The 25,924-nt window shown below is 45.8% G+C and overlaps 1 protein-coding gene across 5 annotated transcripts; it reads right to left on the bottom strand.

Moving 5' to 3' along the window:
• On the bottom strand, positions 1–25,710 carry LOC116952490 (centrosomal protein of 63 kDa-like). 5 transcript variants are annotated; one of them, XM_032971880.2, is made up of 10 exons: positions 25,587–25,710; positions 18,812–18,892; positions 17,307–17,484; positions 13,546–13,641; positions 11,793–11,921; positions 9,967–10,080; positions 8,463–8,702; positions 3,628–3,767; positions 2,093–2,438; positions 1–1,564 (listed from the first exon to the last, which is right to left on the bottom strand). In XM_032971880.2, the coding sequence occupies exons 2-10, from the start codon at positions 18,850–18,852 to the stop codon at positions 1,394–1,396; spliced, it is 1,455 nt and encodes a 484-aa protein (XP_032827771.2). In that variant the 5' UTR covers positions 18,853–18,892; positions 25,587–25,710; the 3' UTR covers positions 1–1,393. The 5 variants fall into 5 exon arrangements, with proteins under 5 accessions (XP_032827771.2, XP_075930423.1, XP_032827769.2 ...); XM_076074308.1 differs by having other exon boundaries at positions 8,463–8,699; XM_032971878.2 differs by lacking the exon at positions 25,587–25,710 and adding an exon at positions 24,610–25,572.
• Between the last annotated feature and the right edge of the window lie 214 nt (positions 25,711–25,924).

Here is a 25,924-nt window from a genome sequence, read left to right as displayed (position 1 = left end):
TCAGTTTCATTTATTAGGTATAACCCTGTGAGCCATGCGGCTCTTGACTCGGGTGCAACCACAACAAACATATCGATCAACTCGTCTCCTCCAGACGCGTTTCGAGGTAAATACCTAATCGGGAATCTACTGACATCGACATGGAGCATCTCTGCGTGGTGACGTCACCACGCTCAGGTTGATTGCGGCGCAGCTGCGTTGTAACGTCAACGCTAAGGTTGAATGGATAGCAGAGAATCGATTCCAAGCCTGTTAAATGTGGTGACGTTATCACAGGTGAGAGAGAATCTATTCCGGTTTAATAGCCCGGTCGTTAGTTTCCTCTCGGCGAGATCCATACCAGCAATGTTAATATTCGATTAAATTACACGTGAGCAGAAATTGCCGAGAATCGATTCCACACATATACACACACACACCTGTGATGAACGCCGCTGCTTGGTGACGTCACCACGGTCAGGTTGACTGACATGCAAGCAATGTATACCTCATGATATACAACACCTATAGACATCAGCTATAGGTTCTTCGAATCCGCTTCGAGATGTGAGTTCAAGACCATGAATACCTTGACGCTGCGATTTGTCGTTGCAGACAAACACCTTATATATTTATTGTCCCATTCATCGCTATGGGGGGAAAACAACTGATGGGTCTTCACTTAGGCATTTCTTGCCAAATTTCGACCACGTCTATGGGACCCCCTTGGACCCCCACCCCTTCCCAGAACCACCACACAACCACCCCGGATGCCTCTTGACGTACACCAAAACCCCCTCCAAGACCCACCCGAGAAACCCCCCGGACCCACCGTGAACCACGCCAGATCTCCCCGGACCTCCCCCAGGCCACAACCCCGGACCCCCTCAAACCATCAGACCCAGACCACAGATCCCTAGACCCGGATCCACCCCGCACTCCAGGTCACTGGATTCGTAGTGCATTATGCTAACCACATCAGCGCCACCGCTCTCCACTCACGCACGCTCACGCACATATAGACAGTTTTTTATGTATTTTTTTTTTATTCAAAAGCTAAACAATACTTAAGCTAACCCCAAACCCAACCCAACCCAACCCCACACCCCAACCCTCTAAGCCTGGGAGGTAAACATGAAAAGCAGTAAACGCAGTTGTAATGTGAAATGGGTGGTACCACACACAGCTGGTCACCCGCTATAGGCGATGGCTTGGGACTTGAGATCCTTTTAGGGGGTCGATACATGACAATAGTGCTGGCTCGTCTGCCAAGCGGTATTGGCTGGGCATACACACATGTTATTGACACCATGAGACCTACTCACAAAACCAAGAAGAGAAACAAGTCTACGTGACCAAACACAGCTTTATAAATCTACGGGTTTTAGTTGCCCATTGTTACTCCACATACTGCTCATGCTGGGGACCCATGGGCTTGACCCAAGTGCTCAAGTGCGAGTCGAGTCTCTCTGCGCAGGCCGTCCATGTGCTCTTCCACCAGTCTCTCCAGATCCTTGGCACGCTTCGACTCTTCTTCCAAAAATTGTTCAACAGCCGCATCGGACCCAACCGGCTCATCTGAAATCTACAACGTGCACGACTCAAAATCATTGAGGAAAGACAGGTCACGCTAAAATAATAAACCCTAAATAATTCTGGCTTCATGTTCTTTAACTCTTGCAAGTGACTACTTTAATTTAAAAACCCTGAACAATGGCCCAGAGCAATGAACCTGTAATTTGCTGTGCATGTATAAAAAGCAATGTAGCAGTACAAGTCCTAAACAAAGAAGCATGAATTCATCATCACCTATTACTAAATATTAGCATTCTGTGGCTTAAGCAGGAATTAACAAAATAGTTGTGAGAGTTATTGTAGGGAAAATGTGGAATTAATTACGTCACTTTACGCTTAATTACATAAGTTTACTGAAAAAACACCGTGTACATAAGTAAAATATATATGGCCAATTGCATAAAACCCCTTAATAGGATGATGTATGCCTTAGTTTATTTTTCAAAGCTGGATACATTCTGATATAAAAACACTAAATGTTTCATGTAAATAGAATTAAGTGGCTTAACTGCTATATCACCATCCGCAACAATCTTACCAGTAGATCCAGATCCTGTGTCTTCATTGTGTGAAACAATCTTCCTGGTTCATTAACACTGGCAAAGCTGTCGACTAGTTCATCATCAGACAAGGTTCTGGGGTAGGGTAGAGGTTCAAGGCTCGCAGCCAGAGGGACAGCGGCGACGGCTGTCGCGTGCCTTGACCCAGCAGACCCAGCAGACTCTGCGGCCTTCAATTCAGACACAGGGTGTCCCTGCTCTCCTCCATCCGGTAGTGAGAACAGGTGCTGAATGTTAAACTGGAGCGGTTTCTCTGCGCCACCCAGTCGGCCGTGCGGCCCATACATGTCACCTTCACTCCTTGCCCGCTGCTCCTTCACCGACCTGGGGATGCAGACACGGACACTCGGGTTGAAATTATTGCTGCATCTTTGCCGTGTATGATTCAACAGGATTTGCAAGCGCGAAGTGCTCTCATTATAACCTGGGCTGTTTTTATTTTCAATCACCAAGCTCTGCGGAGGATCTAAATGATTAAGATTTTCTACTTGCCGGTTGTGAATTACTGGGTAGTCATGCTTAGTTGATGGGGTACACCCATAACATGGCACATAAAAAAAACACATGGCACATATTGAGGGCAGTATTTGCAATATTCTTTGGGTCTTTCGGTAAAGCCACGTAGGTAGAAAAATAATAAAATAATATAAATATGACATTTCAATCGCAACACAAGCAATCGTCATCAGGTGAAAAAATATCGCGGGAGAGCTCCTGAGGCAGGAAAAAATATAGCAGGAGAGATTCTGAGGCAGGATGTTTATAAAGATTTGAGATGGGTGCAGCCCAAGGGTCATAAGCGAAGTGTGTGGGGCTAGAGATTTAATTTGCATGTAAATGTAAGATCGGAGAGCTGGGCTACCTTCACGACTCATTCTTTTTCTATCTACGTGGCTTTACCGAAAGACTCAAAGAAAATGAATTTCTGCAGTCATGAACGCTTTAAGTCAAGTATTTGCAATGTTTATCAAAAAAAAAATATATAAATGTGTACTTCTTTATAGTTAAAAAGTCAATGCCCAATTTATTACTAATGAGAATACAGATCAACATATATATTAAATAATGTATACTTCAATCACACTCCTGAGCCATTACAATTAATGAAATGAGACTGGAGGTAATATGAGGATGTGGGGCTTGTGGTTATTGGGGAGCCGTAGTGTATTGGTTTGTGCGCTTCGCTACATACGCAGCAACTAGAGTTCGATTCTCGTTCACGGTCACCAACACCAGTGACCATTATCTGAACCAGTTCTGGGCCTCCCCTTTATCGACTCAGCCTCAAATGAGTACCTGGTACAGTGTGTACGTAAACATCAGCACTAAGAAACAAAGGCGGCTGGGCGTGGTGCTGGCCACCCGCCCCCTCGTGTCCCGTGCCAGCCTTCATAGGTGCTATTCGCTAACAGCACTTGCCCCAAAAGTCTGCTAAAGCTACACAGGGGATCGTTTGGGGGTGGCAAGTAGTTAAGTGGCGGCTCATGAGGGGGACTGTGTGGCCAGGACACACCGCTCTTCACATCGCTCCATATCGGGGAGGTGATGAGACACCACAGCGGCGGCAGAGCACAGGGCAGCCAGCTCACTCCGCAGCTGTCGGTTCTCCAGCTCCAGCTGCCCAACGGACACAGCGCTGCCCTCCCGTCTGTCCTGCACGGAATAAAAATCAGAATCTTTATATACCCTGGACTGCATCCAATGAGCTATGAAGCTGTTTTTCATTAGATGTCCAGGAGGGGCGTGACAGGTTACAACAAGCAATACAAAAAAACGATAGGAGTGCAAAGTAGAGGAAAGTTAAGAAAGTCACTAAAAATATAAATATATACATCTATGTATATAAAAGGGAAATTGTGAATATGTGTCTGTTCGAAATGTTTAGCATACTTCCCGACATGTAACAAACTTGAAATTTGGCATGTGGGTAGTTTCCAGACTGTACACAATGCAAAAAGTATAAAAATAGACTTTTGTATATTTTTTTTGGGGGGGGGGGGGCGCATTAATGGATACATTTTGCATGGCAAGTGAACGGTGGCGTCACATATGTGAATGAGCGTCTTGATAAGAGCAAGTGTCAGATGGTGACAGTCTGAGAAGTGAAATGCAACATGTTAAAGAAGCACTGCAAATGAATGGTTACAATGATGCACAAATCAACAGGGCATTGCATACCAAAACCAAATCAAATAACAAGAGCATTGAAACTGCGCAAGTAATTAAAACGATCAAAATACCGTACATTGCGACAGTAACTGATAAACTGTCCAGATGTTTGGAAAACAAAACATCCGAGTCAGATTTGGCACGGTACATAAAATACAGAAATTAATATCTGGTACAAAAGATGTATTACCGAAGCAATCAACAGAAGGCGTGTACAGGATTAACTGCATGTGGTAAATGTTGTTGGGCAAACAAAACGAATGATCAGCACGAGATTAAAAGAACATCAGAGAAACATTAAATTCTCCCAAATACAACTATCAGCAGTAGCAAAACACGCGTGCCAACAAGGACACTCAATTGATTGTGGTAATACATCCCAGTTGATGATTTAATTGCCCAGGTAGATGTAGCCCTCAAAGGCCTGGGACACATACCGACAGACATGGCAAAATCTGAAATTGCCACCATCCTTAAAAATGCTAAGAAACCCATTAGTAACATCAGCAAAGACAGGCGCTATGAACTCGCCAAATTGAAAGAGAGAGATGACAGTCATCCTCTCAGCCGACAAGGGCAATGCTACTGTCATCATGGATACAACCGCATACAACAACAAAATCCAGGACCTTCTTAATGATGGCAGTTACACCAAAATCAACAAAGATCCTACCAACCACCTGGCTACAAAAACCAACTATATCATTACCAGTTCGACTTTTCTAATCGAACCATTCAAACGGCTCTCCCTAAAACCTTCTGCCACTAGACCACCCAGATTCTATGGTCTTACAAAAATCCATGAAGAAGGCACTCCACTTCGGCCAATCGTTTCCACTATCAACTCACCTACAAACTGGTCCGTTTTCTGTCTGATACCTTGCTTCCATTCACGGGCAAACCTACGTCAGCAGTACGTAACTCACATCATTTAGTCTCTCTAATCAAGGGCATTTTACTGTCCCCAGATGATTTGCTCATCAGCTTTGATGTAGTTTCTCTGTTCACCAAGGTTCCTGTACCTGACACCTTAGCAATAATTGAATACTTAGTCCAACATGGACTGAATCCTGATATACCTGCTCTGGTTAGGCACTCCCTTACCAACACTTACTTCACCTGGAATGGTACTTTCTACAAACAAAATGAAGGTACCCCATGGGTTCCCCCTTATCACCAGTGATAGCGAATGTTTTCATGGAGAAATTTGAAACAGATGCCATCCAGACATCCACCCTACGTCCTTCCTTGTGGAAGAGATATGTAGATGACACTTTCGTCATTTGGCCACATGGCCTGCCAGCTTTGAACCAATTTCTCAACCACATCAATTCCATACACCCATCCAACAAATTCATCATGGAAGTGGAGAAGGATGGTAAGCTGCCATTCCTGGATGTTTTGTTTGAGAAGAGACCTGGCGTCTCATTGGGACACTACAGGAAAGCCATCCACACAGATTCCTATCTGAAACCTGATTCCCACCACCATCCGGCACAGAAGAGTTCACTCATCAAAACACTACACCATAGGGCCCACTGCATTTCTGACCAAAACCACCTAGCCAGTGAACTGGAACACGTACACCAGGCCCTCAAGATGAATGGGTACTCGGACCGTATTATTCGCAAAGCTGTTTCTCCAAACATGGAGAAACAACCCCCTGAGAAGCCAATCAAAATCATCATGTTACCATATATAGCAGGCATTTCCAAAAAGATTTCCAAAATCTTAAACAAACACAAGATCCAGGTCCGATTCAATACAGTACACAAAATCCGTGATCTAATCCCATCTGTGAAGGATGTCATTCCTGACATGCAATATCCTGGAGTTTACAAACTGAGTTGTACCTGCGGTAGCAGTTGCATTGGGGAAACGAAACGACATGTCTCGGACCGTGTCCGCGAACACAAGGCAGATCTGAAACACGGCAGAAACAATACCTCTGCCATGGCTGACCATTGTTATAACGCTGTTGGCTCGTATGATATTGTTTTTTTCCGAGACCAAGGGACTTTGCAAACCTTCTGGCTATTATCAAAGGTGTGTTCATGAAGCCATCCAGATATGTAAACATAGACATAACTTCACCTGAGAAGATGGATACAAATTGAGCAATCATTGGAAGGATGTTATTAACCAGGTAAAACCTTAACTGCTTTATGGTTGTGTCTATCATATCTGCCGGGTACGAGTCTATTTTCCGAGTTAATTACCCCCCGCATCCCCAGCTTTCTCGGCCTCCCACTTCCAGCCCCACCCAGCTAGCGCTCATGCAGCGCTCCCCTCCCCTTACCCCACACCCCCCCCCCTCTTTCTCTCCTTGCCCCTCCCCCTTCTTACCTATATAACCTCTTGCCACGGCAGCTCTCTCTCCCACTTCAGCAAAAACATTTTTCTTGCTGTGGTTTTCCCACCTGATGATTGCTTGTTTTGCAATCGAAACGTCGCGATTTGTTTTATTTTAATTTATTTCTAACTACATGACTTTACCAAAATAACCAAAGAGTATGATTTTGATACTGTTAAAGTTTTGTGAAAAACTAGCTACTACTAGCCAAGACCAATTACAGAATCTATCGAAATTGAAAGAAATCAAAATAACTTTAACCATTCGGATAGCTACCAACTTAGTGCTGCGTGGAAGCGAATCATCAAATAATACATTACTTAAATGCATGCCTACAAAGGGCAGCGTACTTCAATAGGGATTACAGTTGGTAGGGCTATTTTAATAAAAACAGACAGCAGGAAGGGCAAGTTAAAAGGGCTCGCATAATGCACATGCATACTCTTTGGTTCTATTCGGTAACGTCACGTAGGTAAAAAATAAAACAACAAAAACCACGACGTTTCGGCCACACCACAAGCGGCCTTCATCAGGTGAAGGGACCAAACTGTCTCGAAGACTGCGCTGGAGTGAAACAGAGCCAAGCTCAGACCACGGCCTTTAAGCTGTGTGAGAGGGATTAAGGTGCCTTGACAAAGGAATTAGCATACAAAATTTGCATTTAATTGGCGGACTTAGCATGATGAAAGGTGTAGAGAGGATGAACAAGCGGGTGCACATGCACTCGCATGTGCTGCGAAAGTTTGGGGTACCACTACTTGAAAAAATATACTGTACCATTGAAAATTAGTTTAATGTCTGGTTCAATTGAGAACATCTTTCCAATGGTTGCTTAATTTGAAACCATCTTCTCGCAGCACATGCGAGTGCATGTGCACCCGCATGTTCACCCTCTCTACACCTTTCATCATGCTAAGTCCGCCAATTAAATGCTAATTTTTTATGCTAATTCCTTTGTCAAGGCACCTTAATCCCTCTCACACAGCTTAAAGGCCATGGTCTGAGCTTGGCTCTGTTTCACTCCAGCGCGGTCTTCGAGACAGTCTGGTCCCTTCACCTGATGAAGGCCGCTTGTGTTGTGGCCAAAACGTCGTGTTTTTTGTTGTTTTATTTTTTACCTACGTGACTTTACCGAATAGAACCAAAGAGTATGGATCCTTGCAGTCACGAAAGCTTCAAATCTAGAAATGCACATGCATAATTTACATTGCCTCAGTAATCCCCCCCCACATTGTGCAAGAGCGCAGCTGTGTGGTCAACACATCTACTCCTCTATATAAGGAATGAAACAGTAAGACTTCTCCGCAAATCTGGCTGTTGCCTGATGAAGCTAGTTGTAATTACTGGCGAAACGTCGTACTCAGATTGTAAATGTGGCTTGGCTCTCCAACACACCGGTGGTGCTGTACTAGTGACGAATTGGCCACGTTCTGTTTACGTGACAACCCTTTCTATTTGGCTGTGTCGGGTGGTGGCGGGTTTTAACGACATATATTTACGCGATCTAACCCAAAAACCTATATTATGGACATTGGTCGCGAAAGCCTACGTGTTAAACCGGCTGTTGCTGCTGATGTGTCGACGGTAAAAACAGCAAATGAGTCCAGACTGAAGTCGATTTGTAAAGCAAGCCGAGTATCCCAAATGCTGTTCGTTGTGCTAAAATGGAATGCGCACCCACCTTTAAATAAACTGCTAGATGGCTGCATAAAATGTATATGGTCAACAATCCTAAAGTCAACTATAACAACAAAACTTGACCATCCACAGGCAATGACACGAGCACTCTCCCGTGGCTGCGAGAGGACGGTGCGACGGCGCCCTACGTGTTGGCACGTGCGGTGTAGCTCCTCGCGCAGACGCTGCCTGTCCTCCGCCTCTGGCCCACACGCAGCCTCCGCCTTGTGCAGGTCCTCTCCGAGCTGCTGCACTGCACCCCGATCGGACTGCAGCACCTTGCTGGCTTTTTCCAGTTGGCTTTGTAGGAGCGACATCGCACATTGATCCTTCTCCTCCATTGAATTCTGCCAGCAGGTCAACTGGGCCTGGTAGTTCAGCGATTGCTGCTGTAAAAGCATCAGACACGAACATTATTATCCACTTACAAATTACCTTTAAATGGTAATGGGTTTTTATTTCTCAAAATTTGGATTATTGCTATGCTTGTTAACTGAGGGAGTCCTCACCGAGTCTCAACTTTTTCAGGAGGGATCCTGAGACTGTTTTTGCAGTCAGGGGCAACGACTGCTCTGCATTTCCCAATGAGGTCATTTGTGAATCGTTTATAAAAGTTTTTCAAACTTGGATCATGACACCAGCACACAATGGTCGCCTCGTTGCCGTTAAAGCAATTTCGACGCAGATAATCATAACTCTGCAACAAACTGTTAATAGCACAACCACTCAGCCTTGCCACCGCCCCATGTGACAATGCAGAGATACGCTGCATTCCTTTGGAGCTCTTTTCATATGGCAGTAGCAATACTCTTGTGATGGGTTGCATGCTTGAAATTTTTTATTTAGAATCTGCAAGTACAAGCCGATTTCCTGCTCGAATGTGCAAGGGGTCGGTGCTCATTTCCTGTTGACAGCCCTGTGTAGGCGCAGCTTTCTTGTACCAGAAAATAAGCTACGCCCTTAAGTTGTGGGAGCAATAAGTCTGACGCGTGTTTGAGGTGTCTTAAATCAAACTGTTTCTTTATTTCTATGTTGCACAAAAACGAGCGTTGTCCAAAGTTATAACTTCGCCTGTTCGCGTACTGTATCACTTCGTCGCACGTACTGTATCACTTCGTCGCACGTACTGTGTCACTTCGTCGCACGTACTGTATCAACCTGTCGCACGGTCAAAAGACTGTATCCACTCGCTCCCCATCGGCTCTTCTCATAGCACCCCGTTTATACTGTAAAAACCGGAAGTGACGTCATGGGTTCAACCAATGGAGCGTCTAATCACAGGGGGGTTTCTACACAGTTGGGATATTCCAAATCAAATATAACCAGTCCGTCAACAAATGTATGACGGGTGTACAACAACTGTATATATAAAAATAATACACTCACTTTCTGTCTTATGGCTCTTACACCCTGAACCAGTGGTTTAATTTACACATTCCTATGCCGGGGGCCACTTTTGCCATAGAGACCACCGTAGACTTCCTTATAAAGCGGGACTTATTTTATTGATCCCAGAGGGATTATGTGCTGAGTCAACAACCAAACAGGATGTGAACTCGCAACCCTCCGATTAACAGCCTCTTGCTCTACTGCTGAGCCGCGTGGCCGGTTAAATTTGTATTAACGTGCTCACTGCTGGATTGTACAACCTACCTGTATGGCTGTGCATTCGGCAGCTAGAGCTCTCCTCTGTGACTCCAGATGGGCCACCTGCTCTTGGTGCATGATCCTCTGCTTCTCCCACTCCAGTGACTGACTTCGGAACTCCTGAAATAATTTACCACTTGTAAGCATTTGATCTGCTTGATATTCCTGTAATCTATATATATAAAAGGGAAATTTGTGAATGTGTGTCTGTTCGAAATGTTTAGCATACTTCCCAACATGCAACAAACTTGAAATTTGGCATGTGGGTAACTTCCAGACTGTACACAATGTAAAATGTATCAAAATAGAGTTTTGTATTTTGGGGGCGCAATAATGGATATATTTTTCACGGCAAGTGAGCGGTGATGTTACATGTGTGATGTCACCCACCTGCGGCAGCATCACGCAGTGTGCCTTTTAATGTCACGCATCCCCCCCAACCCTCCGCGTAGGCCGTGTATTAATCCAAGACAAAAATCCACGTCTCGGGCGAAGCCGGGTAGTAAAGCTAGTCTATATATATAAAAGTAAAAAAATTTATGTTTGTAGCTTTGTTTGTGTGTTCGCGCGCTTGCAAACGATTTGCCTCTCCAACGGTGGGGTTTACGTAAAAAAAAATAGGCAGGTACCACGCCGTAAGCCCCGCGGAGAGCAAACAAGATTCCTATTTCACATCCGTCAACTTTAAATTGGTTTAATTAGCGATTTAGTGCGCTTAACTTTTATTTGTTTATGACGTGTGTGCACAACCATACCAACTCACACGCCTTTTGGTGGGGGGGACGGCCCATGCCAAGTCGCACGCCTTCGGTGGGAGTCAGGGGGACATTTTCTTTCGCGTAAAAAATGTATAAAAAATACACTAAACGCTGATGTTAATTCTTCACTGTGATGCCCCCCCCACCCCGATGCGTGCAGTTATTACTACTATACAGTCGCTAGATGCTACCACTATTGGCCGTAGATATTGCTGCAGAGCGGCCGGGGACATTGTGGCTGGGTGGGGGGGGGGGTCAGGGGTAGCAGCCCAGCCCCAGCCTGCCAAGGTGCCACCTCGGCCCGCTGGACAATCTAGGCGAGGCCGGAGGCTCTGACGGGACTAGGCCTCACCACGCCATTGTCAGGTGAATACTTTGTGCGATAGAGTTGATAAATACTGCTTTAGAGTCAGCATGTACTACTGTAGTGATAGCAGGTACCACCACAGTCGGTATGCACTGCTGCAATCATAGCAGGTACCACCAGTCAGTAAGCACTGCTGTTAGATTTTTAAGAGTAGGTTTTAAATATTTTTTTGACCCGGGCAACGCCGGGTACTTCCCGCTAGTTACACTTATAAAAGACATATCATCATCAGCCATGGAAAAGCCACTGCTGGATAAAGACCTCCACAAGCTGACTATATCATTCACAGCCAGTGTTATAATCTACCTACTACCTGCACATGAGATGAGCAGTGTGGTTAACAATGAGCGGTGTGCCGCATGCTGGACTCAACATTGAGGGGTGCAATGCATTCTTTACTCAACAATAAGTGCTACATCATATTCTGTAATCAACAAAGGGTGGTGCGCCACATGATGGACTCAATAATGGTTGCTGCACCCTGCACTCTACAAGAGGTGGTGCGCCGCGTGCCATTCCTCATTACGCAATTGCGCACCACGACCACCTCTCGGTACTCGCGGGCAGCCCTGCTACGGAATCCTAACAGAAAATTGACTGTCCGGTGGGTGCAAGTGGTGAGTGTGAATATTACACGAGCATCACATCATGCGGTCCAGGTGGCAGAGGGGGGGGGGGGGCCTCTGTTGTAGCGGTGGCATCGTTACCTCCAGCTTCTGACACAGGTGGCCCAGCTCTGCACTGGCGAGACTGCCATCCGTGTCCTGTCGGATCCGACTCGCCTGACGCCGCTGATGCCGTTGGAGTTTCTCGTAACTGCCCTTCAGCTTGCCGAGCTGCAGGCAGGAAATAGCCGGCTCGAGCTGGGCACACGGCACGCTATGACGAGCTCCACCACAAATACTTTTACTCGAGGGTTGTTAAACGATAATCGGTAAATTGGGAACCAATTTAAGAATCAATTACCAATTCTGTTTCCAGTGCAATGTTAGTATGCAAATGCTCAAACCGCGTAGCAGCAGGCCTAAGGGTAAATAACGTATTGGTAAATAAAAGGTAAACGTGAAGCCCCACAAATTTCTTGCTCACACCACGACTGGCAAAAGGGCTGCACTCGAGGTAGCTCTTGGAGGGTTTTTTGTCTCCTCTTCCACACTGACCACTGGGAACACCTAAACTTTACCCCACCACGCGCGACGTGCCGATCGACTTCCGTACACCCATTTCATACACTTGGGCGGACGGGGGAGGGGGGAAACGGGAAACTCTCCCCATTGTTTCAACCGCCAAGCCAGCGACCTTTTTAGATGGCAAGTCCAGTTTGCTAAGTTCCCAATCATTTCACGACAAAAGTTCCCTTCATTTCTATACTCTGTTACTGTCTGCTTTTCTCTAACTCCATATATTTCCTACGCTCTACCCTTCTCACTCCATACATCTACTTGCCATGTCTCCACTTTTCCGACTTCACACATCTGCCACACTGCTGCCCATCTCTATCTCTCGCTCTGTGCATGTCTGCCTCCCAATGCATGTCTTGCTTCTAATTCCACACACCTATATCTACGCATCTCCAATTTCTCACTCCACACATGTGCACTTGTGATAACCTAGGTTATCATAGTCGCGTGTTTATAAACCTATTCACATATATCCTGTCGCTCGTGCCCAGCAACGGCGCGGTCACTGTGATGCATCAAGAGTGTCGGATCACATGGAGCGGAAGATGTGAAGGGTGCAATGTGATGGCAGGGGAGAGGAGACCCCGCAGAGGCACGAACACCGAGCTTGAGAGAGACGATGGAAGGAAAGGGATAGGGGTGAAGAACGGTGGAGACATAATTGCATAAAGATACATGTGGGACAGCGGTAGGGAACACATAGTGGCAACATTTAACAGTGCGTGGAGATTTTGATTTAAAGCTTTCGTGACTGCAGTAATTCATATTCTTAGCTCTTTCGGTAAAGTCACATTGAAGGGAAACAATAAAATAATAAAATATATTTATATAAAACAACACCTGATGACGACCGTTTGTGTTATGGTCGAAACGTCGTGAGAATTGTTATTGTTTTATATATATATTATTATTTTATTGTTTCCCTTCAACGTGACTTTGCCGAAAGAGCTAAGAATATATAGTGCGTGGAGATGTTTGGGACCTAGAAATGTGATAACACATGTGAAACAATGCAAGAAATGGGAACTTAATAACTCGTTTAACAAACATGGAAAACATACGTTGAAAAATGAAACACTGTGATGTTTCTAAACAATATACTTGAGGTTTTTTTTTTATTAAAGGTGATTTGCAATTTTTTAAATGGTGAATTGCAATTCCAAGACCAGTGAACACTCACAGCATCTGATAAGAAGCGACCACCGTCGTGGTTTATTTCACATTACAAATGCGCACCGATGGCACGGAAACAAGAGGCTGAGAACAAGCCAAGGCAAACCTGATCTTTGCAATACTTGAGCTCCTCTTCATACCGCTGAGCCACCGCCGCGTGGGAGGTCTCCGCCGTCTCCAGCTGCTGCTTTAGCATGCCCACCTGCGTGCACGGCACTCCCAAGTGTCAGCGCTATCTATCGATGCATTCTGTTCGCCGAGCTCGAGTGCCACCTTCACGCATGGAGGGTTTCCAGTTCAAATCCTGGTCAGGAGCCAACTTGGCCAATGGTCTGCGTGCTACTATTAACAATAAACGTTTGTGCTAAGTCAGAATAGATTGTTCTACGGGGAGACTGGAGTCCACCACACTAGTGTGGAATTTACACCTCTGACTCGCCACAAGGAAACCACTGTTGTGTAATGCAACTGCGTGTGGTGGGCTAAAGTGAGGGAAACAACCTCCCCCCTTTGAACATATATCTATATATATAAAAGTAAAAACTTGTCAGTTTGTGGGTTTGTTTGTAGGTATGTGTGTGTTCGCGTGCTGTAACAACTACAGGGGTATCTCACTCCTCAGTGTGCCGGGAAAGGACCTGGCAAGGATTATTCAACATCGCCTTGCTAGGCACGCTGAGGAACGGCTTGTGGAGCCCCAATGCGGTTTCAGGAAAGGGCGGTCCTGCACAGATGCCATATTTTATGTCCGTCTGCTACAGCATAGGTGTAGGGAATTCCAACAAGACCTACATCTCTGTTTTATTGACCTGGTCAAGGCCTATGAGACCATCAGTAGGTCTGGGCTCTGGGTTGTTCTTCATGCTTTCGGAGTCCCTGACGCTCTGCTCACGATCATTAAGGACATTCATGATGGTGAGCAGGCCCGGGTAAAACTACGTGGCCGGGAGTCAGAGCCATTCCCTGTACACCTTGGGGTGCGACAGGGATGTCCTCTGGCTCCCACATTATTTAACATCTATTTTGACCACGTAGTTCGTGAAGCCTTCAATAGCTGTACCGGGGGAATTTCCATTTGGTACAGATATAATGGGAGGCTGATCGATGCCCGGGTGCGGTCAAGGGATGGCTCCCTATTGGTCAACCACATTATGTATGCCGATGATTTGGTAATTGCTGCTCATTCAGAGGAGGAGTTGGAGACGCTGCTGCTGAAACTGGAGCGTGCCACTAAGAGGTGGGGCCTTACCATCAGCCCCACCAAAACTAAGCACCTGCCTGGGTATTTTGTACCATCGGACACTCCACCCCCACAACTCCCAATCGGTGATGGGGCAGTTGTGGAGAGAGTGGAGAATTTCCCATACCTGGGCAGTGTGCTCAAGACCGGCTCCGGTTTAACAGCAGAGGTCTCACTCCGAATCAGTCGAGCGGCAATATATTTTGCGTAACACTGTGTGGAAGCTACCTGGCCTATCGCTCCGAACAAAGCTTCAGGTCTTCTCGTCCACAGTCATTCCCTCCCTTCTCTATGCTTGCGAAACGTGGACCCCCCTAATGGAGCATCCTTGCCGGTTAGAAACATTTAGGCTGGCCTGCCTACGATCCATGCTGGGTTTAACCAGGCTGGATTGTGTGAGAAGCTCATAAATCCTTCAAAGATCTGGGCAAAGTCCCATCGGTGAGCTCCTCCGGCAGGAAAGGCTGCGTTGGCTGGGCCATGTAGCCCATATGCCCAGCTACTGCATGCCTAAACAGCTTTTGTTCGGCCGGATCGTGGGGGCTAAACGGGCGCGGCACAGGCTAGAGAAGAGATGGAGTTATGTGGTACAGGAGGATGTGGAGCTGAGTGGACTTGCCGATGACTGCTACTAGTGCTGTCAAGATCGGCCTCTGTGGAGGAGGCTCGTGAAGGACGCTACTGGCCAGTTGGAGGAAGTCGTCCTCCAACAACAATGGAGGGCGGAGGAGCGATGCTCACAACAACGAGCAGAGCGCCGGGTGGCTAAAGCACATCAAGTTGGCACAGTAGGGGGCACAGGTGGTGCTCTAGCCAGTCGTCTCAGTCAGTCGACCTGTCGCATCTGGGTCTGCCCCGTCACCTCCTGCCAGTGGGTGTTCGACACTTCACGTGGCCTCAAGGTGCACATAGCCTGCCACAAGCTTCGTGATGACATCACCACCACTTAGTGCCGAATGGCGGTTGTTGTTCTTGTATGGTATTGTGTGATATTTTTTTACACTTTTCATTATTTTTCTGTCTACGTGACTTTACCGAAAGACACAATGAATGAACATTAATAATGTTAGTGTGCAGACAACCATTTTTTCTATTCCTTGCTTCTTTCGCTCAACTCATGTACACAGAAACCTGGTATTTTAATAATCATCTTGCAAATATTCACATATTTTCGTATGTGTGCTCACAACTAATATTTTAGTAATAACTTGCTCTGCGTTGATATATTCGTGATTGTGTCAAATCACGTTGATAGAAACCTATTTTTAAAATAATCACCTGGCAAATATTACAATCATAATGTTTGTGTGCGGACAAATACAATTTCTGTTCCTTGCGTCTTCCGCTAAACTCATGTACATTGAAAGTGTGTGAAAGTCGATGTGTGTGTCTGTCTTTTTCGCCCGGGCAATGCCGGGTACTTACCGCTTGTGTCTAATAAATGTGGAAGGGTAGACAAAATGACCTCTCGAGCTCCCTCTAGCGGAGGCTCTTCCACCAACAGTGGAACGAGCAGGCAATTTACAGGACTTTACCTGCCTCGGCAGAGCCAAGAGAGTTGAGCGGCGCCCATGGAAACACTCTGAAAGTCTGACTGCAGTGAAGCGAAGAATTTACAAGACAAACATGAGGGCTTGCCCAATACGTACTCTGACGATTTCAGTTTTAACTGCGCATACACACGTCACAACAAGACGCTTGACAGAGCAGGATTCTCGTTGTACATGTTTATTGCTACTGCCTCTTTGCATAAACTAGACTATGCTGACATCATATACAAATCAAACTCTCTAAAAAAAAACCTTTTGGATTTGCTAAATCCTATCTTTCACTCTGCCTTTGCGCTTTATCAACGACTCCACTCATCGCTGTGATCTTAACTCCAAATCCAGTTGTGACTCTCTTCCAATTCGGAGGGAGGTTCACTGGACCAAGCTAACATTAAATGCGCACACACACATATAACTTAGTCCCTCGCCTAATCAAAAGTGGTTATTCAGGACCAAAACTCTCAGAAATCCTAGACGCCCCACAAGCACTAAAGTGAACTGTAGCGAGGACTCACAACTCACATCTCTCACGGTTCTCACTCGTTCTGTGTTGATGCCCCAAACACCTGGAATTCCATCGCTACGAAGAAATGTCTTTGATTCATCTCACATCTTAATCACAACGTGAAGCAAAACTGTCAATTATTTATAACGTCATTTGAAATTGCATTTGACTTGCACATACTTGTATGTTTACATATAAGTACAATGGCAGTCACCCTTCATCTGTTTTCTGTAACTCACTTGTAATTGTATTATTATCAGTCTAAAATAATTTGCTCGAGCTGACTTGTATTACAGGGAATTAACATCTGATTTACGTTTGTGCAATATTGTCGATGTCTCATCTTATGCAGTTGTATTTTGTACCGATTTCTACTTGCTTCATAGCTGTACTCTATTTTATTTGTTTTACTTTTCATCATTTAGGTGACCAAGTTCACTCTTGCAAATTAGACTATCCCTGCTCTCTTGGGTTCTCACCTAGTTAAACAAATATGACTTCAACTGGTCATGTCCATTCAGACACCATGCAAATGCAATGCTAACGACCGAGTAAGCAAAAAGAAGCCCCACCTCCTGGTGCTTGCGTTCCAGCGTGGAGCGGCAGAGGAAGAGCTCCTGCTCACGCACCTCCAGGCGGGCCGACAGCGCCTGCAGCTCGCGCTCCCACTCCTGCTTGCGCTGTCCCACCATCACATCGATCTGCCGCATCAGCTCCTGCAGTTCTGCTTCGCATGATGTCAGCTGACCCCTGTGTAAAAGATCGACAATGGACCTGGCAACAACTCTCTTGAAGCTCTGTCGTCCCGACAGGTCTGTACCTTTCACCTGAAGACGGCCGCTTGCGTTGTGGCCGAAATGTCGTGAGAATTTTATTGTGTTATTTTATTATTTTATTCTCATTCTACGTGACCTTACCGAAAGAACCAAAGAAGAACTCTCATGATCCAGCTGTGAACATCCAGCAGAAACAAAACGTTGGGACCAACCCTGCAAGGGCTTAGCAAGGTGAGTAGGCCATATTACCACGTTACACCTACACAAGGTAACCATGTCCTCCCCGATCCGCAGATATTTGTTTGTTTACAATTTTATTTTACCAGGTAAGGCCCACTGAGCTGCTATTTCGCTCTTTTTCAGAAACGACCTGGCCACAAATGATAGCGCAGCGAAGTGGCTTATAATGTAAAAATTACAGCAGCCAAATACTCTAAACGCCTGTTTCTAAATGTGATGGAAAAACCGGAGGACCTGGAGAAAAATCTACAAATATACAACAGGAGTCAGGGTCAGGATCAAACCCACGGTCTCCTGCATAATAGGAGAGGTAGTTAACATCTCGCCACCGTGACGAATGCCATTAATGTGTTTGGCATGTGGGAGGAAACCAGAGTACCTGGAGAAAGCCCACTCATATAAGGATGTAACGCTTAGAGTTCTGCACATATGGATTTAATAATATTTGATGTACTATATACTTCGATCTCCTGGCCACCCCACAGCCCATGTCAACAATACCTGGTATTCTCAGGTAATCCCCGATCCAAGTACTATATAAGCTCAACCCTATGCAGCATCCGAGATGTGATAAAACGAAGAGCATCAAGGGTGATTTGTCCAAGAAATGTGTAATCATACAGTAATACACTGCTTTATGTCTGCCCCTTTGTCGTTTCCAAAATACATAATCACTTTATTCATACCTCTGCCTGATTTGCATCACCTCAACCCCACACATATGTCACTGACAAAATCCGTCCTTTCTCATATCCGTCGCCTCTCAGCCTTCGCCTCCATCTACTACCCTGTGAATTGCTTTGATTTACGTTGGGTCAATATTCGTCGTCGCACCTTTCAGGAACGTATCCCTGATGTAAACCGAGGCATGACTGTACATGCTGGCGAATCCACCACCTACAGAGCTTATGTGGTGTAGTGATCACCACATTCAACTTGAAATCCAAGTATAGGCAGCATTGTTGTTTACAATGCTGCCTATACCACAACCACTATCATAGGCGAGCACCATAACTAGGGGCCTCAGTGCACAAGGTCCACGAAAGCAACACCGTCCTCACCTCGCTAGGCCATCGAGACCCAGCTCCAGCAGGCGCTCCATGACACACGCAGGACCACACTTTCAATCCCCGTTTGGGCGTCTGAAAAATAAAGCACAGGTATATTTGTAATGAAGGACTCCTTAATAACAACGTCCAGTGCCTACCGCCAGCCAACACCACCCCCTTCCCTCTCTTGAGCGCCTCCTGCTTCCCCTCCCTCTTCCCTTTTATCCTCCCCTCTCCAATCCCTGGCCATGCCATCCTTCTAACCAATCCCTTTGCTCCCCTTCTAACAGTCCCCAACAGATCCCTTGTGCTTCTTCTTTGGTTCTTTCGGTAAAGTCACGTAGAATGAGAATAAAATAATAAATTGATAAAATAAAATAACACAATAATATTCTCACGACGTTTCGGCCACAACACAAGCGGCCTTCATCAGGTGAAGGGGGGCGAGACTGTCTGGTAGGACAGCGCTGGAGTGAGAGAGCCACGTTCAGATCACGGCTTTTAAGCTGTGTGAGAGGAACAAAGAGCCTTGACACAGGAATTAGCATAAAATTTAGCATTGAAATGGCTGAATGATTAGCTTGTGACTGGTCACAGAAATAGCTATGTTAAAAGTTAAAGCATACACATCCGCAGAGGCACCCATTGTTAAAAGGAATTAGCATAGAATTTAGCATTGAAATAGCTAAGTTAAGGCATACACATCCGCAGAGGCACCCCTTGACAATGGGATTAGCATAGAATTTAGCATTGAAATGGCTGAGTGATTCGCTTGTAACTGCTACAGAAATAGCTACGTTGAAGTCAGAGCATACACATTCACCGAGGCACTTAGTACAAATCAAACAGGAGAATTTAGCATTGAAATAACTAGGCGAATTTAGCATTGAAATAACTGGGTGATTTGCTAGTGACTGGTCACAGAAATGACTACACATCTGAGCTATTCACAGTACTATATAGTGAACCAATAAAAACTAAAATATAAATTACCTTCATGTTATCAATAAACTCTATATTCTCCAATCAGCTAAGCCACCAACCATAAGTCGTTATATATCACAATGCTATATGGCGAAAAAATGGGTGGATTCTTACCCTCAAATTTCCGTACCACGGATAGCTATGGGCCCCGTTCAGACGGACGAGTTCGTCCATGGTCGGAACAGAGGAGGGGGAGAGAGACAGCTGCGAGGCCCTAGTATGCTCCATGTTGTAAACCATACCATTAACCGTGGTGTGAGAGGTATTAAGAGGCAATGCTGGCGAAAGAGCTGCGGTCTGAAGGACATCGTAAAATTACAATTAATTAAGAACAGAAATGATTTAACACATCTTTCCAGTGGTTACTAAGCCTGAATCCATCTTCTCGGTTGAAATTGTCTCTGTGCTTGTATATGTGAATGGCCTCATGAACGAATCTCTCATGGTAGCCGGTTGGTTTGCAAAGAACCTCCGTCTTGGAGAAGTCAATGTCATGTGAGCCCACTGAATTGTAACAGTGGTCTGCCACGGCAGAGGAGTTCGTCTTACCGTGTTTCAAGTCTGCTTTATGTTCGCGGATGCGGTCCGAGATATGTCTTTTGGTTTCTCCAATGTAGCTACTACCACAGAGGCACTTTAGTTTGTAAACGCCTGGGTACTGTATGTCTGGAAGAGCATCTTTTACAGATGGAACTAAATCACGGATTTTGTGTACTGTGTTGAATCGGACCTGGATCTTGTGTTTATTCAGGATTTTGGAGATCTTTTTAGTGACCCCTGCAATGTAGGGTAAGGTGATGGTTTTGAGTGGCTCCACAAGAGGATCCTTCTTCATGACTGGAGTGATGGCTTTGCGGATTGTGTAGTCGGAGTAGCCATTAGCCCTGAGAGCCTGGTGTACGTGCTTGAGTTCACTGGTAATGTGTTCCTGGTCGGAAATGCATTGGGCTCTATGGTATAGAGTCTTGATGAGGCAGTTCTTCTGGGATGGATGGTGGTGGGAATCCGGTTTCAAGTAAGCATCTGTATGGGTAGCTTTCCTGTAGACAGAGTGGCTCATTGAACCATCATGTCTCCTTTTAATTAAGACATCCAGAAAGGGTAGTTTGCCATCTTTTTACGATGTCCTTCAGACCGCAGCTCTTTCGCCAGCATTGCCTCTTAATACCTCTCACACCACGGTTAATGGTATGGTTTACAACATGGAGCATACTAGGGCCTCGCAGCTGTCTCTCTCCCCCTCCTCTGTTCCGACCATGGACGAACTCGTCCGTCTGAACGGGGCCCATAGCTATCCGTGGTACGGAAATTTGAGGGTAAGAATCCACCCATTTTTTCGCCATATAGCATTGTGATATATAACGACTTATGGTTGGTGGCTTAGCTGATTGGAGAATATAGAGTTTATTGATAACATGAAGGTAATTTATATTTTAGTTTTTATTGGTTCACTATATAGTACTGTGAATAGCTCAGATGTGTAGTCATTTCTGTGACCAGTCACTAGCAAATCACCCAGTTATTTCAATGCTAAATTCGCCTAGTTATTTCAATGCTAAATTCTCCTGTTTGATTTGTACTAAGTGCCTCGGTGAATGTGTATGCTCTGACTTCAACGTAGCTATTTCTGTAGCAGTTACAAGCGAATCACTCAGCCATTTCAATGCTAAATTCTATGCTAATCCCATTGTCAAGGGGTGCCTCTGCGGATGTGTATGCCTTAACTTAGCTATTTCAATGCTAAATTCTATGCTAATTCCTTTTAACAATGGGTGCCTCTGCGGATGTGTATGCTTTAACTTTTAACATAGCTATTTCTGTGACCAGTCACAAGCTAATCATTCAGCCATTTCAATGCTAAATTTTATGCTAATTCCTGTGTCAAGGCTCTTTGTTCCTCTCACACAGCTTAAAAGCCGTGATCTGAACGTGGCTCTCTCACTCCAGCGCTGTCCTACCAGACAGTCTCGCCCCCCTTCACCTGATGAAGGCCGCTTGTGTTGTGGCCGAAACGTCGTGAGAATATTATTGTGTTATTTTATTTTATCAATTTATTATTTTATTCTCATTCTACGTGACTTTACCGAAAGAACCAAAGAAGATGAATCATTGCAGTCACGAAAGCTTTAAATCGAAAGATCCCTTGTGCCTCTATAAAACATTCCCGCCTTCTCCCTATTTCAAACCTTTCCAACCAATCACCATCTTGTGAGCCACATCCTAGCTATACTTATGCATTAGCGCCACCCCGTTATGGTGTTTAAGATATCCGTGTCACGCCATGTCTTACAAAGACGCTATCCAAGGATGTCTAATATCCTTACCCATTGAGAATGTCTGCAACATCACAGTACAAACACAAGGGACACTCCTTGCTGGGCAAGGTGTTCGTCAAGCACAAGATGTTGCCATTGTTGGCGAGTCACGGGGCGTGTGAATTTGCGTCATTGCGTTGTCTCCGGGGTTCGTAGCGCACCGTAGCGCTAACCGCTACGCGCCCACGCACAATGTTTTCGACTCGACTCAGCTAAACCGAGTCAAAAACGACGTGTATGCGGGGACAGTTGTCTTTTGGTTTATGATGCCATCGATTAACGATATTTCGATAAACGATCCGCCTCCCATAGGGTCCCATTGTTTCTATGAATTATACATTTTTGCTTAATTATGTGTTTACGATATCTCGCCGATTTCGGCCAATCGGAGCGCTCAGAATTTGACTCGGCAGACCTCAGACAATCAGCGACGCCCTTTTATGAGCGTTTTATGAGCAAATGGCTGTTAGCTTTTCAATGGTTGATGTGCGTTGCTTATGGAAAGCAGCTCTCGTGAATACTTAAGTGTTTTTTAAAGTAAAAAAATATGAATAACAATAGCAACTAAAGTTAATGTGAAGAAAGACAAAAGTCTTAAAGCTTTCGTGACTGCAGGAATTCATATTCTTTGGGTCTTTCGGTAAATTCACGTAGATAGGTTCAAAGAAAATAACAAAAAACTACAACGTTTCGATCGCAACACAAGCGTTCGTCATTAAGGAAGAGGGGGTTAGCTTCTAAAGGTAAACTGTTTATAAAGGTTTGAAATGGGCGTAGCCCAAATGTCAGCAGCCAATGCTAATGTAAGTGGTGAGCAGCGACCGCTACGGTGGTGGGTTTTCCACCAATCAAAGGGCTGCCAAGTAAGAATTAGCATGTTAATGTAAGAGATTAGCATGTTAATGTGAGAGTTTGGTATGTTAATGCTAGAGATTGGCATGTTAATGCGAGAGATTGGCATGTTAATGTGAAAAATCATGTTAATGTGAGAGATTACGTTAATGTGAGCGATTAGCATGTTGATGTGAGAGAGTAGCATGTTAATGTGAGAGAGTAGCATGTTAATGTGAGAGATTATTATGTTAATGTGAGAGATTAGCTGTTAATGTGAGAGATTAGCTGTTAATGTGAGAGATTAGCTGTTAATGTGAGAGATTAGCGTGTTAATGTGAGATATTGGCATGTTAATGTGAGAGATTAGCGTGTTAATGTTAGAGATTAGCGTGCTAATGTAAGAGATTAGCGTGTTAATGTGAGATTAGCGTGTTAATGTGAGATATTGGCATGTTAATGTGAGAGATTAGCGTGTTAATGTGAGATATTGGCATGTTAATGTTAGAGATTAGCGTGTTAATGTGAGATATTGGCATGTTAATGTTAGAGATTAGCGTGTTAATGTGAGATATTGGCATGTTAATGGAAGATCGCAAAGAAAAAACCACGAGCGAGGTGACTGTGTTAGGGTGAGAAATTTGACCTGTTAATATAAAATCAGAGAGCCGAAAATAACTAACATCGGAAGGTGGTAGGAAGGGAACATCACAGCTAGTTATGACTTAAACTGGTTGATAACGTACTTCCAATGATTGCTCAGTTTGTACCCATCTTCTCGATTTAAATTGCCTGTGTCTATATATATGTACGGATGGCTTCATGAACGAATCATTGTTGACAGCCAGTGGGTTTGCAAAGTACCTTCGTCTTAGAGGAAGGTGCTTATACTGGTAGGAACGAAGTTGTAAACTGAGTGTACCAGCCTGCAATAGATTAATGTGTCCGTCCATCCCCTTTCAATACTTTAACGAAGTGAAATCTCGTGCTGTTGGGTGTCAAATCAGCAATAGACAGCGCAGATACTTGATATGTCTTATTGCACCCAACATTTGGAAGTCACGTAACAGGAATGCGTAACAATGTCATAAAATTGCGCAAAATTCCAATGTTCCTACCAGCCCACCCTGCAGGGACCTGTTTAAACCCACAACACTCACATGACCAGAATCCGTCTCAGATAAGCAGCTCAAAACGCCAACAACAAAGTCTCTCTTCCAGCTGCCGAAGGGTCCAAGCTCTCTCTCTGGTCCGCACAGTAACCCAGCGAACACTACCACCTCAAATTCCCTTATTTTACACTCCAGACTCATCTCTCTTCTCCTGCAAAGTGGTCTCAACACATCTGCCCTGCAAAAGCAACGTGCCTCTTGACATCATTCTCACAAAGGCAACCTCAGCCAAGGGGTCGTGAGGCGAACACCTCCTGCGGCCACGTAACATCACGGCACGTGTGTGTGTGTGTACCCTAGCTATCCCACGTACACACACACTCACACGAGTACACACTCACACGAGTACACACTCACACGAGTACACACGAGTACACACACACACGAGTACACACACGAATACACACTCAACAAGAGTACACACACACACACGAGTACACACACACGAATACACACTCAACACGAGTACACACACGAGTACACACCAGTAACGCGCACGCGCTCTCACCGCAGTAGAATTTGCAGCAGCACATTCACACCGTACTTCTGTCGCCTGTACACTCTCTGTCGCCTGTACAGACTAGTGACTCTGTCGCCTGTACAGACTAGTGACTCTGTCGCCTGTACAGACTAGTGACTCTGTCGCCTGTACAGACTAGTGACTCTGTCGCCTGTACAGACTAGTGACTCTGTCGCCTGTACAGACTAGTGACTCTGTCGCCTGTACAGACTAGTGACTCTGTCGCCTGTACAGACTAGTGACTCTGTCGCCTGTACAGACTAGTGACTCTGTCGCCTGTACAGACTAGTGACTCTGTCGCCTGTACAGACTAGTGACTCTGTCGCCTGTACAGACTAGTGACTCTGTCGCCTGTACAGACTAGTGACTCTGTCGCCTGTACACCCTCTGTCGCCTGTACACTCTCTCTGTCGCCTGTACACCCTCTGTCGCCTGTAGTGACTGTCGTCTGTACACTCTCACTGTCGCCTGTACTCTCTGTCGCCTGTACACTCTCTGTCGCCTGTACACTCTCTGTCGTCTGTACACTCTCTGTCGCCTGTACACTCTCTGTCGCCTGTACACTCTCTGTCGCCTGTAGTGACTCTGTCGTCTGTACACTCTCACTGTCGCCTGTACACTCTCACTGTCGCCTGTACACTCACTGTCGCCTGTAGTGACTCTGTCGCCTGTACACTCTCACTGTCGCCTGTACACTCTCACTGTCGCCTGTACACTCTCACTGTCGCCTGTACACTCTCACTGTCGCCTGTAGTGACTCTCTGTCGCCTGTACACTCTCTGTCGCCTGTACACTCTCACTGGAGCCGGCTGCCGCTGTCGTTGCCGCCAAGAGACGGCGGGAAAGCCAGCACGAGCACACACACGCGGCACGTGTGCAACGCGTGTGTGTGTACATGTGTATAATGTACACACACACACGTTGCACAAGTAACACAATAATAACAATGCGGGCGTGGAGCTCACCCTCTAACGATTCGTCTATTGCCCATAGCTGCGCGTATCGATTAATCGATTACGACCACAACGGTGACCCCGGAAGTGATGGCTTGACCCAGCCATTCATTCCGTTCCTCGCCCCCCAACCCCGCCCCGCCTTGCCCATTCGCCACCTCCCCGGCTCCGCCCCTCACCCCTCGGCCCCGCCCCACCCCGCCCATGCAGCCGCCTCTCACAACCGCAGGCTCCGCCCCTCACCCCTCGGCCCCGCCCCACCCCGCCCATGCCGCCGCCTCTCACAACCGCAGGCTCCGCCCCTCATCCCTCGGCCCCGCCCCACCACGCCCATGCCACCGCCCCTCACC

The sequence above is a fragment of the Petromyzon marinus genome, chromosome 47 (genome assembly GCF_048934315.1).
Source record: "Petromyzon marinus isolate PM22_M1 ecotype Great Lakes invasive population chromosome 47, UKy_Petmar_22M1.pri1.0, whole genome shotgun sequence".
Classification (NCBI taxonomy): domain Eukaryota; kingdom Metazoa; phylum Chordata; class Hyperoartia; order Petromyzontiformes; family Petromyzontidae; genus Petromyzon; species Petromyzon marinus.
This window is presented reverse-complemented; position numbering and strand designations above follow the sequence as displayed.